Genomic DNA, 14103 nt, shown 5'->3' with positions numbered 1-14103 from the left:
GTGTGGACCCCTTCCAGTTCTCTAGCAACATTTGACAGAGGTTGGAAAGGGGCCAAGGGTAGTAAGAATCATACTTTTTCAAACCATTTTTGTTGTTCAGTCATGTCCAGCTTTTATTGACCCCATTTGCAGTTTTCTTGGCAGAGATACTGGAGTAGTTTACCCTTTCCTTTCTCCAGCTCATTTTACAGATGAGGAAACTTAGGCAAACAGGGTTAAGAGACATAGCCAGAGTCACACAGCTAGGAAGTGTCTGAGGCTGGATTTGAACTCAGGAAGATCAGTCTTCCTGATTGCAGGCCCAGTACTCTATCCACTGTGCCATCTAGCTGCCCTATTTCACTACTGGTACTCTTAATTGAGAGGCATCATGATGGAGTCATGACTAGTACAGACTCAGCTAGCTGTGTGACATTGGGAAATTCACACATTATTGGATCAACCCAGATTTCCTTTGTCTCTACAGTCTTTGGAAGACTATCTATCATCAATCTCTCTACCTCACTATTTCTCCGTAGCTTTCATATGTCTATCTATTACCTCTCTGTCTGTTTCCTCATATCTATAATGATTCTATCATCTATCTACCCCATCTATCTTTCTAAAAGAGAACTGCAAACAATAAGGGAATAAATGGAAGTTGCCACCTGAGCTCAAGGGAAATCTGATAAAGCTGTCAAGAAATGATGCTCCTCTCCCCACTCGAAATAAAATGATCACACAATGTACCTTGGGCTCCTGATTGGCCCATCCCCTTCAAATCTGTTTAAAATTACTGATGAGGTACACCTAAGGTAGACATCTGTTAACACTGAAGAGGCAAATTGAACCAGCTCTCCACAAACCAATTACAGCAGGTCTATTTTGCACAAAATTCCAATTTCAAATAAAGCTATCTAAAAGAATATTAAGAAGAAACCCCAAATGGAGACTACCCATTGGATTTCTTGTAAATCTATAAGTACTCATGATGAGAATTATTTCCCACCCCCAGAAAATGGACTCTGGAGGCACACATCCAGTGAGGGCTCTGAAGCTTCTCCTTTGGCATACCCAATGAGTTTGTAACTATTACCATTCTGTAACAAAAAAGGAGGAGGAGGAGGAGGAGGAGGAGGAAGAGGAGGAGGAGGAGAAGGAAGAAGAAGAAGAAGAAGAAGAAGAAGAAGAAGAAGAAGAAGAAGAAGAAGAAGAAGAAGAAGAAGAAGCAGCTCACAATGGTCCTGGAAGGAAAGAAGGCAGAGGAAAGATTATTCTCCCCATTTTGAAGATGAAAAAACTGAGGCCCATGAGGACTGAGTGTATTGCCAAAAGACAGAAAGTAAGTTAATATTAAAGTTCTCACAAAGCTAAGGTCATGGTTTGGTCTATCAGAGCAGTCTTTGAATATTACCTCCCTGAGTCTCATGGTTTCACAATCCAAGTTGCTAAGTTTGTTTCCAAGAAATCACAGTCTCCAAAGTATGCTTACATTTCAGGCCAAAGTTGTAACTATGAGTTCTTTCACTTAAAACAAAAATGGGGAGGGTGGTTGGAGAGGTAATGGTGGCACAGAGGAGAGTGGGGAGTGGTGCAAAGGAGATTGACCACCAGGAGAGTGGGGACACACCCCAGCCTTCATCTCTGTTGGGGTGAAGAAAACCGTGTCCAGAGAATGAATGAACATAACTAAACACTTACTATGTGTCCAACAATATGAGAAGATACAAAAGTAAACAAAGTCCATGGCCCCAAGGAGCTTCCATTCTAACACGATAGGGATTCTCAATAGAACAGGGGTTGGGAAAGTTATTTTTTAAAGTATTTTGATAATACCTTTTAATAAGTATTTCAATATAATTGGTTTCCTTTTATTTTATGCATTTAAAAACATTCTAAGAAGTGATCCATAGGCTTCACTGACTGCCAAAGGGATCCAGGATACCAAAAAAAAAAAAAAGGTTAAGAACCCATGTAATATAAGGGAGTACTGCCCAGAGAATAGTATTTTGGTTTGGAAAGTTATTAAGAAGGTGAATAAGGGAGAAAGACTGATATACCCTTTCCAAGAATAATGACAAAAGTGATCATGGTCCCAGAACTGGGGAATATGGCAGGGGTAGGAAGACAGTAGCATTTATATACACAAGTAGTAAGTATTGCAGAAACATGGCTGAGGAGCAAAGTGTAGCTTGTTTGGAACCTGCCTAGATACAAAGGGCTCCTTGGGGTCTTACCAATCAGGAAATCTGGGCCCTGAGCAGGACTTCTAGTACCAAAAGAATTAAGGTCTCCACAGCATGGTCTCTGGTCTGGGTAGCAAGTTGGCTAATGGGAAGATGAGCAGGGAGAAAGATGGCCCAGGACCCAGAGGAAGAGGGGTGACCCAGTGGAAGTATCTCCACAAGGCAAGGGTGAAGGCTGGCAGTCGCTGCTGGGAGGAAAGAGACCTTCCTAAAGATGAAGAACCTTTGGGGGTCACTGCCTGAGGCAGAACCCCATATATCCCATGCTAGGTACATGTCTGTCCTAGACTCTAAAAAGACACCTATATATTTGTAAAAGTTTCTAATTCCAGTACCTTTGAATATTACCTTAAGGTGGGTAATGAAAGAAAATCTATCGTACAGATTATACCATGAAAAAAGCTTCCCCAGGGGGTCAGGCTGACTGCCCTCAATCACTTGTGGTTGTAAAACTAGTAACAAATGGGTTTCATTTAGTTCCAGACTCCAGGGCCCAAGGGCAGAGATCAATAGTCCAGAGCAGCATGGGACTGGATGACTTCTAAGAACCTACCACTCTTTAAAAGTCTATGATTCTCTGATGTTCTGATTAGCTAACGAAAGAAAGGAATGCCTCTCCCAGATTATAGGAGGCTGTCAATCTTCCAGGAACTCAAGGAACAAGCAGCATGATTTGTCAGAACAGCAGGGATTATAGCAGATGTCCCCATCAATTAGATGCATTTTGATTGACAGGCAACTAACATTAAAAATAGACATGCATTGGCTTCACGTGAACCCCAGTGGGCAGCACAGCACCCAATGCCATCTGTCCAACAACCTACCTGGGTAGTCTTACTTACCATCCCTGTAGCTCATTCAAAAAACCTGAGATATTCCCCAGGGAGAGGAGGGGTTGATAATTTCACTGGTGTACCTTGGTTATATAGGCAACAAGTGGGAAATGAGGCAAGGAAGAAGCTGTGCTCAACCAAGAAGAGTGGAAGATGTGGTCAACCTCATAGAGCATGGAATGTCAAGAGAACTTAGAGCAGGTTAGAGCCGGCTAGGGTCTTTGAACAGAAAATGCCAAAGCAGGGAGGGAGCTTAGAACTAAGAGTGTTAGAGCTAACATATGTCATAGAATAGAGAAAGTCAGAGCCGGGAGAGGCCTTAAAATAGTGAGTGTCAGAGTTGGAGGGTCCTTAGAACACATGATATCAGAGCTGGGAGGGCCCTTAGAATAGGGAATGTCACAGCTGGGAGGGTCCTTAGAACAGGGAATGTCACAGCTGGGAGGGTCCTTAGAACAGGGAATGTCACAGCTAGGAGGGCCCTTGGAATACAGATGTCAGAGCTGGGAGGAGCCTTAGAACATAGAAGGTCAGGACTGGGAGGGCCTTAGAACAAGGAATGTCAGAGCTGGGAGGGGCCTTAGAGATCATTAGGCTCAACCCACTCATTTCACAGAAGGAGAAATTGAGGCCCAGAGATGAAAAAGAAATTTACCAGAGATTATAGAGAATTAGTGTGAAGGCAAGACTGTCAAGTAAAACCAGGTCCTCTCCTCTTCACAATGGAAATAAATCACCTGACAAAAGAAAATAAAAATACTCCTAAAGAAAAGAGGTGAGAGGGGATAGAGAAGAGTAGTAGACCAGAATGGGCTCAGGGATTAGTCTCTCTTCAGAGAAGGAAAGCCAAGGGGATTTGGGAAGAAAATAAGAAATTCATGCCAACTGTAGAGGAGACTAGAGGGAGACACAATGAAAGACTGAGGCGGACAGAGAGGGAGAAACCAAGAGGAGGAGAGGGCGGGGAAGAGGGAAGGGAAGATGGCACATTCAAAATTAGAATATAGGGACCATCTGTGATCTCAGAGGGAGCTCCCTCCATCTATGCCCATTGGAACTCTCCTATGATTTAGGAGATAAATCCTAGAGAGCTGCCTAAAGCACAGAGAGATTATGACCCAGGGGCACACAGTTCCAGTGGCGGCCTTTGAACCCAGGTCTTTCTGGCTCTATATCCACTAAGCCACACTTCCTGGGTTGAATTGAATTGGTCTAATATAAGGAAGAGGGACTGGACCAGTGATTTCATTGTTATAGGGCACTCCCAAGTGAGGAAACTCCCTCTGCCAATACAGATCAACACCTTCTCTGAAACCTATAGTCTTAGAGAGTTGCCTAGAAAACTGAAAATTTAAGTGACCTGCCCAGGGTCACACAGTTGGTGTCAGATGTGGAATGTAAACCAATTTCTTCTTCCTCCCATTTCTCTCTTTCCTGTTCCCCCTCCCTCCCTCTTCATTCTCTCTCTCACTTTTTATTTTTCCCTTTCTCTTTTCTCTCTTTCTCACTTTCTCTTTCTATGTCTTTCACTTTCCCTCTTCTACTTTCTTCTCTTTACTCTCACTTTCTCTTCTTTCTCTTTCTCTCTCACTTTCTCTCCCTGCCCCCTGCCAATATCATGCTGCCTCTAATAAAATGTGCTCTTTAATTACAAACTATCGTCATCATTCTCATCTCATCCTCAAAGTTTTCAACAGAGTTTAGCTATAAGGTCCTGGGACAAGTCAATATCTTGTTATTAATTCTATTATAGTTAGTGTTCTGTGGACAATTATACTATTACAGAAAATGACTATTTCAGACCCAAATAAAAATACTGAGATGTAACTTCTTCTTCTGTAGTTCACTGAAGAGATCCTCAATAGAACTTCAGGACACAGATAATAGGTATGATTTTCATCTCGTTAGCACATGGTTTTGATTTCTTCCTCTAAGTCTCTATATTTTGAAAGTTTTTCCTTCCACATTGTTTGGAGATTATGAATACCAAGCATAAAAAATCTATTTCAAAACTATTTTTAAAAATCTATCTTAAAATTTTATGGACAGTTATTTTAATATCATTGAGGGAATAAAGTGTTAGGCTTAGAATGAGGAAGTCCCATATTCAAATACTTTGCTATCGGCTGTGTGACCCTGATCAAGTCGCTTAACTTCTACATCTCTCAAACAACCCCATAAGGCTTATATTTACTAACAAAAAGAGAAGTTGTGACCAGAATTTGTAGAGAGAGTTCCCCCCTCCTCAAGGAGTTCCCCACACTAAATAAATTATGAATCCTTCATGCATTCACAATCATCAAAACCCATCAGGTAATTCCTGAATGATGAGGCAATTCTAATAAGTACTCTAAGTAGAGTGGAAGGTATCCCAGAATTTGATCAACTCTAGTAAATCAATCTAGCCCCCAGTCTTCATTACACTTCTAGAATCAATCAACAAGTATCTATTAAACCCTCAGTATGTGTCCGGCACTGTGCTAAGCAATTGGGGACACAAAGAAAGGCAAACCCAGTCCCTGCCCTCAAGGAGTTTACATTCTAATGGGAAACATGGAAAGGAATATGTGCATCAAGACACACAGAACCCATTGAAGGTAAAGCACTAGCATCTGGATGGGAAGGGGGATAGGGGAAGAGATGAAGAAAAAGCCTCTCATAGATGGCATTTGAGTTGATTCCCAGATTGGAAAGAACCTCAGAGGCCATCTTCATTGCTTGAATTCTCATTCACTTTATCAACTTTGTGCTGGGAGCATGATTTCCACTTCCATTTCCCTCTCAGCACTTAGCCCCAGGCTGAGCACAAAATGAGTAAGCTCCTTGAGGGCAGGGATTGTTTTGCTTCTTACTTGTATCCTTTGTATCTCCAGCACTGAGCACAGTGCATGTAACACATCTGGCACATCATGGCACCTGGAAGGGACTTAATGAACATCTATCTGCTTGGACCATTGGAATAAACACTGGTCAGCTGATTGTTTGGGGCAACATGGAGTTCTCCAAGGACTAATTATTCCTAGGTTGAAAGAAGAATGGACAAAAGGACCATAAATGTTCCAAAACGATAAGCTAAAATCAGTTTTAAAAACCAAAAGTCCATTGATTCATTTATTCAACAGGTATTTATTAAGCATCCTGAAGGTACAATGGAAAAAATAGAAAAGCCCCTGCCCTCAAGAGACATTCATCTGGGAGGAACTACACATGTAGGGATATTAGATAAAATGCTCAAAGATCATAGATTTATAGATGGAAGGAATCTTGGAGGGCATCCAATCCAATTCCCTCATTCCAAAGATGAGAAAACTGAGCCCCAGAGAAAGGTTAAGTGATTTGGCCAAGGTAACATAATAGTAAGCCAGAAAATGGGGCAGGGGCAGGGGAGACTTCTCAGAGAATGTGGCTGCGCCCAAAAATTTCCTTGTGTTTATAGGGGTTCATGGGTGTGGTTTTTTAGCCATGTCCAACTCTTCATAACCCATTTGGAATTTTCTTGGCAAAGATACTGGAGTGGTTTGTCATTTCCTTCTCCAGCTCACTTTACAGATGAGGAAATTGAGGCAAACAGGGTTAAATTACTTGCCCAGAGTCAGACAGCTAGTAAATGCCTGAGGCCAGACTTGAACTCAAGAAGATGAGTCTTTCTGACTCCAGTACTGTGCTCAAACTACTGTGCTATTTACCATATAGGGTATATGAGGGAATATTTAGGCTTCAGAAAAGAATTTTCCTAGGGTCATAGGATCATAGGTTGAGACCTGTTCAATTCAATTCCAAAAAAAGCATTGATTACATACCTATGATATTCCAGGCAGAAAGGCAGTGTGGTGTCATTGATAATCAATCTTGGAGTCAGGAAGACATGAGTTTGACTCCCATCTCTGATGTATACTGGCTGTGTGACCCTGGGCAAGTCAATTAACCACTCTCAAAAGCTTTAAATTGCAGAGAATATGTTGATCTGAAAGAATCTCCCTGGGAGTTCCCTCCACAGGAGAAATCACAGGTTTGGTTCCCATCACCACCACACACCCAAAAATGTGCCAGGCATTTTGCTGAGAATAAAGACAAAAATGAAACTATCTCTGTCCTCTTCCATTCAAATGGAACTTTAGATGGATATTTTGAGGTCCAAAGCAGGGGAATGACTTGCCCAAGGTAATACAGGTTAAGCAAGCAGAGATGGGCCTCTTAACCAGGTCTCCTGACTTCACATACAGCAGCACTCTCTCCCCTGTAAAGTCCCGCCTCAGCTCCCAGGGAAGGTTCAGGTTTCAAGTTGTCTCCAAAATGTGACAGACTCCAGAGGAGTCTGAGCTGATTTCTCTCTCCTCCCGCCCTCCACTTCACACCTCCTTTTGTCTCGCCTTCAGAGGAGCCAATTAGCTCCTCAGTGTTCTTTGGGCGTTCATATTTAACCTGCGTCTAACTCTGTGCTCCTGAATAAGAAATGCCGTCTTTGCCCCAAACTGGCATCTCACAACACACCAACACACGCTGTCAGAAATAGCAATATGACACATGAACACTGCACATCTCTATTCCCTCTCAAGACAACTTAAGCTCAGAAATATGGATCTGCAACTATCTTGCATTCAGACTCAGTGTCTCATCGGAGCCAGAGCGGAGTGTACCCCCTTCCATTTATAAAGGACGTGATTAAAAGAGACAATCACTTATGGTGGGAAACAACAGATTTCCCAAGGCAAAAATATTTACTTCAATACACTTTCCACCAGCAATAAAACAAAAAACTTTTCGGGCCATTCTCCAGATCCAGTTTCTGCTGGGCATTTGTGAGCACTGCTATGGTATGGAGGCTCAAGAAAGGTTTTTTTCAAGCAAGCCAGGGAGGACTAAGAGGCTTCCAGAGTTTCCTTGAAGTTCTAATATTCTACCTGTCCATCAGACAGGTAAGATCCTAGAACTGTCCTCCTGTCCTCTGGAACCTTCTAAAGAAAGACAGTGTCACCTTAGGGGAGAAAGGGAGTCCTGGAATCCGTGAGACCTGCCTGGATTCTATTTTCCAGTTCTGCCACCCATGAGTGGTGTGACTGTGCCCAAGTCACTAAATCTTCCTCCATCTCAGCGTCCAACTTATCAGATATGAGAGATCTAGATGATTTTGGAAAAGCAACGGGGTGTACTGGAGACAGCTCTGGCTCCTTCTCCCATTGGTGAGTTCCTCCCAGAAACCTTCACTTTGGAAAATGGCCCCAAACCAGTCATCCTTTATTCTCTGCAATGCTCCACCTTAGGTGCCTTAATCCCCTCTCCAACTTCTTTTCCCCCTTATCTCTTCTCCCCTCCCCTTTTAATTCCCCTTTTATGTGTAGCCTTCCCCCATAAGAACTTCAGTGCCTTGAGGGAAGGGATTGGCTTTCTCACTGCTTGTATTTACACCCCCAACTTCTAGCACAAAGTTAAAGCACTTCATTGATAAAGCGCTGGTATACAGTAAGCACTTAATAAATGTTTGTTGACAATGAATGAATGAGTCCCACTTCTGATGCTTACTAATTTTGTGACAATGAGTCTCCCAGAGACTCAGTTTCCTCACCTACAACACAAGGATAATAATATTTATAGCAACAGCTTCACAAGATTGCTGAGAGGCAAAATGAAATAATCCATGTAAAACATTTGGCAACTCTCAAAGGACTCTCCAAAGGCCAACACCATTAGCATTACAATTATCATTGTTATTGTTTGTTCGCATTCTTATGCTTAAAGGATGTCTGTCAGAGACAAGCAGTTCTAGGACAAGTTGATATCCTGCTACTCTTCTTTTATGTGTAACATTTATTGAGCTGGTGACTAAAATAAGGGATTTTTGTCACTGAATGAATGACAATGTTATGATACATACTCATCTTCTACAAACTCACTGAAGATGTCTTCAAGCTAACTCTAGGAGAAGATGGCATCATCAACTTGTAGCAGTCAGAGGCCATCTTGTTCAAATCCCTCCTCCCCATTTTACAGATGAAGAAACTAAGGCCCTAAGAAGTGAAAAAGACTTTGCCCAAAGTCCAAGACCAGTAAGTGGGAGTGTCAAGATTTGAACCCAGGTCCTCTGACTGACCCAGACCCACACACATTCCACTGTTCCGTGCTGCCTATGCTTCTATGCCCTGGTACCAGGAATGATGATTGAGGAGTGATGATGAAGGCACCACTCTCTACAAGCCTGTGAGAAAGGAATTCTATTGTTCTGCTTCCACAGCAGTATGAAGGGAAACACCAGGACCCTTGAGCTTCCCCTTATTCAATTTATGGTTAGGGTACATCCTGTCTGAAAATGGGACTAGAGGCTGGGACATGACAACCCCTCAAAACCTGAGAGGTCAAACAAGGGGCAAAGTTCTCTTGCATCTGTGCACACCTAATAACCTTCATTCATATTACCTTACACTCCCCTGCATAGATCACCCCTCCATTTTTTGAACATGGGACCCATGTTTGGGGTGGGGAGTAACATGTTAAGGAGTAATGTGTAGAGGGTGGACTAGAAAGATTGTGACTCGGAGGAGCTGGGACCAATCCCAGCTCTGAAGGGATGGACCAGGAATAATTAACCCTACATAAGGCTCAGTTTGACTTCTATACTGTTTGTATGTGCCCCTTTTGGGGTGTCATATACCCAATTCTTGCAAAGAATCTAAATAAGTGCCTCCTTCACTCACTTCAGTTTAAGTTTTGTTTCTTAAGGGAATAACTGAACCCCATTTCTAACACACCCAAAAGTAAAGAGAATTATGGGAAAAGCCCCTCTCTGCTATCACAGCTCCCCCTCTTTCCCTCTCCATGGACAAAGCATGAAATTTCATTTCACAGAATGGGAGTTTGAGCCCTGGCTCAGATACTTACTACCTGAATGGCTTAGTGCAAGTCACTGTTTCCTCTCTGAGCCCCAAAATGCTCAGGGGCTGGACAAGACCATTTCTAAGGGCCCTTCTAGCTCTAAATCCCGCTATTATCCCAAGATTCTCAGTCCCCCATCATCCCTCTCACCACCCTCAATTCTACTCAGCGTGCCAAGACATTCCAAGGCACAGGCATAAATCGTGTTACAACACAGCCTTTGAAGTACAGAGGGACTCACAAAAGGAGGGGGCCCATCTCTCACTGAAGAGCTACTTCTTTGGCCATCAGCCAGAGGGGAGAGAGTCAAACCAAAAGATATTCTTGAGAAATGTTCTCAGGAATCTGGAATTTTCAGTTTGATCAAAATCAGTGGGCATGGGCAAAATTCCCTTCCAGTTCTAAAATTCTCATATCCTATGTCACTCCCCTGCTCCAAAACCTTCTATGGTTCCCCAATGCCTACAAGATAAAAATCTGCCCCTTTCACTCTGCATTCAAAGCCCTCCCCAATCTGGGGGCCCTTTCTGTCTTTCTAGTCTTGGTTTCCACTACTGTCAGAGTCCAAAAGCAACTGTATGTCAGGACGATGGGCCTGGAGTCAGGAAGACCTCATATCTGACCTTAGAGACTCACTAGCTGTGTGACCTTGGGTAAGTCACTTAACCTTCATTTGATTCAGTTTCTTCATTTGTCAAATGGGGATAATAACAACACCTACCTCCCAGGGTCATTGTGAGGATCAAACAAGATAACATTTGTAAAGTACTTAGTATAGTGCTCGGCACACAGTAGGTACTATATAAATGTTAGCTATTATTATTTATTTTCATTGTCATCGTCAGGGTCTTGTAACCTCTAATACAGGCATAGCCAAGAGAATAAGGGAAGGTGTCAAGGGAAGATTTATCATTGCCTCGCCCTTTGGTACATTCTGAACATAAGACCTCAAGCATTTTATAGCATGAGCCAATGCATGAGACTTTCCCTGGGGAGATATATAACAAAGGGAAACACAAAAGCAGACACACAGGAAAAGCCACCCAGATACCCCACAGCTATACTGCTCTGCCACAAAAAGACCTCATTTGTCTTTCTTATTGTCTTATTAATATGGTCACTTTTCTAGTTAAGAAATAGTTTGAGGAACATTGTCCCAGAGGCCTAGGCCATCCCCACTGTCAGAAGCTTCCTGCAGGCAGCTTCAGAATATAACCAATACTTGTTAGGGCTAAGGCAGCAGATTCTACTTTCCTGTTCACACAGTTCAATTATCCTACCTCCCTGACTGTGAAAAAAGCTACCCCCCTGCATGTTCCCTCCATTCCAATCAAACCAATCTCCCTCATGATCAATTCAACTCAACTAAAAGTGGATGAAGCACCTAATATATGCAAAGTCCCCATGCTAAAGTAATGAAGATATCTTGCATATTCTAACTTCTGTTCCTTGGTTCAGGATGTTCCTCTGGTCTGGAATGCCCCTCCCACTTCTCTAGTCAAAACTGATTCAAGCCAACCTGATGAATATGTATTAAGCAACTACTATATGCAAAACAATATGTTATATGCTGAGGATACAAAGCCAATATCAATGATCCCTCCCCTCTAGAAGCTTATGTTCCATTGGGGAGACTGACAGAATGTATATACAAAGAAGCAAGGAAAAAATAATACTAAGAAATTTAAAAAGAGAAACAGTACTAAAAACTGGGAGGGGAAGAGAGGTAGAGAGGAATAAAGAGAGGGCCAATGTAGAAAATGGCAGTAGAGAGCTTGGAAGAGAAGTTCTTTGAAGGAAGCAAGGGCTTCTGAGACAAGAGTAAGAAAGGAGTACATTTCCAGGTACCAAGGACAGGGACACAAGTACAGGTCATACACATTTAGGGAGCACCTAAAGAACCAGGTTTTTTTGGGAATAGGTAAGTGAAGACGAGTCTTATGAAAAGAAAGTAATGAAGAGCTTTAAATTTTAAATCTTTCCCATTCTTCAAGGCTTACCGTAAAATCATCTTTGCCTGCTCTAGTCCACAGTGATCCCTCCTCCTTGTAAAACTTATCTACTGCGATAACATACTTTAGTGCCATGGATTATCCTCAAAATGTTTCACATGTGTATATCTTAGCTCCCTAGCTAGACTACAAGCACATTGAAATCCTGAATTATGAGCTATATTTCTTTTGTCTCCCCAGAGTGCCTAGTACAGAGGCCAGGTGTGGAAGTCAGTGTTTGGTAAGTACCTGACTCATAATTAAGAATCGATTTCTATACTGCCCAACTGGGCCAAGCCTCTTACCTGAGAGTAAAGTGGTTTGCAGTAGAACCACCAGCCAGAGACACAAAGAAGGTGACAGTGTCCCCTTCCCGGACAGGATTGAGTGGCAGAGAGATCACAAGATTGTCATCTAGCCTCACAAGGGACCGCTTCGTCTGGTCCTGAGTTGGGTAGACAACTACGCTGCCGATCCTCTCCATGGGAGAAAACCCTTTATGAGCATTCTCTTGCCCCAAATGGATGTTGTTCTCCCACTTGCCATCCTCTGGGGAACACTTGCCCCATTCATCAGCAGAGCACAGTTTGTAAAACAACTCTACAGGGGTGCCTCCTGCTCCTGACTCAGCCTCAGCCTCTGCCTCAGGATCCAGGACTGGGACAAAGTCAAACCAGTCAGGTAACAGCTCAAGCTCTGCAACACAAAGCCCCAGGTCCCCCTGCAGCCTACAGCTGGCCACCACCTCCCGAGCCTCTAGAATGGCAAACATTTTAACACAGGGCAAATCTTCCACTGGGTTGTTCTCCTCCCAGTCCATTCCTGTGACATAAAACAATGTCTGCACTTTAGGTCTGTTGGAGTAAATGGAGCTGTCGAGGATGTGTGACTTTAGTTTCCAATTAAAAGTAAATTTCTCTGAGTGGCCAAAGGGTGCCAAAGTCAGCAGGAAGTCTCGGGGGATCACTTGCTCCACAGAAAAGGGGCCATAACTGGCATTCAAAATGGGGGGCTCCTTGGCTCGATAGATGAAGAAGGACTCCACCCTGGACTGCAGACTGGAATTCTTCATGAGGTCCTGGTTGGCCTCTTTCAGAAAGAAGGAGACCTCAGCATTGCAGATGTGGTAGCTCATGGGGAGATAGGCAGGCAAGGAGGAAAATCTCTGGAGACTGTCCATGATTCCCCGGCTCTCCATCACTACACAATCAAAAGAAAGAAAGGAAAAAAAACAATTTCAAAGTTTAGTTTGATAACTATTTTTCTTTATCTTCCCAGCATTAACTGGGACCATCCTGTGACTACCCACCCAATATGTTTAATATAATCACCCCCAGCTCCATCCTCTATGCTATGCTCTCCCTTCTAACCCTCATTAAACAAAGAGAGGCTTAGAGTGTCACTACTTCTTCAAAGGCTTAACAAAAACAAATATTTATTAAGCATCTAGTATGTACATCTAAGAAGGAAATGATAAAACACTCCAGTATCTTTGCCAAGAAAACCCCATGCACAGTATGGGGTTACAAAAAGTAATGGGATTATAAAAAGTCAGACACAACTGAATGACTGAAAAACAGCAATGGACATAGCATATACTAGGCACCTACTATGTACAGAGTACAGGGGGAAGATACAAAGTTTACATAAGATAGAATTCCTGCCTTCAAGGAGATTAGAGTCTAGTGGGGTAATTTTTTTAAAAATCACAGATAATTATAATACGCAATAGGGAGAGGGACCGGACCTGTGTTTGTGCTGGAATAAGAAACTCTCTAATGAGAAGGTTCTCTCTAACAAGGCAAGTTGAAACCTTCTCTTCAATATATAGAATGTTAGCTAGAGCACCAAAAAGCCAAGCAACTGGTCCAGCGTCACACTGGACAATCCATTATATGTCATGGGTGATATTTAAACCCAGCTCTTCCTGGCTCTGAAGCTGAATCTCTATAGATGTCATCATGTCTCCTCATAATAATATACACTGTTACATGATAAATGCATTAACCATTGAAAATCAATCAACAAGCATTTTTAACTACCTACTATGTCTCAAGTTCTATTCTAGCAGTGTTGGGCACAAAGATAGAAATGAAGCAGTCCCTGACCTCAAAGAGCTTACATTCTCTTGAATGTAACAGTACTCAAAATAGGGGTTCCTAATCTTTTTGTGCCCTGGACCCCTTT

At 42.6% G+C, this 14103-nt stretch overlaps 1 protein-coding gene across 1 annotated transcript in view; it reads right to left on the bottom strand.

Annotated features, from left to right (window-relative positions):
• LOC118855041 (transmembrane protein 132B-like) overlaps positions 1-13114 on the bottom strand; it is a 151893-nt gene extending 138779 nt beyond the window's left edge. The window contains exon 1 of the mRNA XM_036765200.1: positions 12222-13114. Coding sequence (XP_036621095.1) covers positions 12222-13114 — 893 coding nt within the window. The remainder of the gene's footprint in view (positions 1-12221) is intronic.
• Between the last annotated feature and the right edge of the window lie 989 nt (positions 13115-14103).

The sequence above is a fragment of the Trichosurus vulpecula genome, chromosome 1 (assembly GCF_011100635.1).
Source record: "Trichosurus vulpecula isolate mTriVul1 chromosome 1, mTriVul1.pri, whole genome shotgun sequence".
NCBI lineage: Eukaryota > Metazoa > Chordata > Mammalia > Diprotodontia > Phalangeridae > Trichosurus > Trichosurus vulpecula.
The sequence above is the reverse complement of the archived record's forward strand: the minus strand, read 5'-3'. Positions and strand labels throughout refer to the sequence as shown.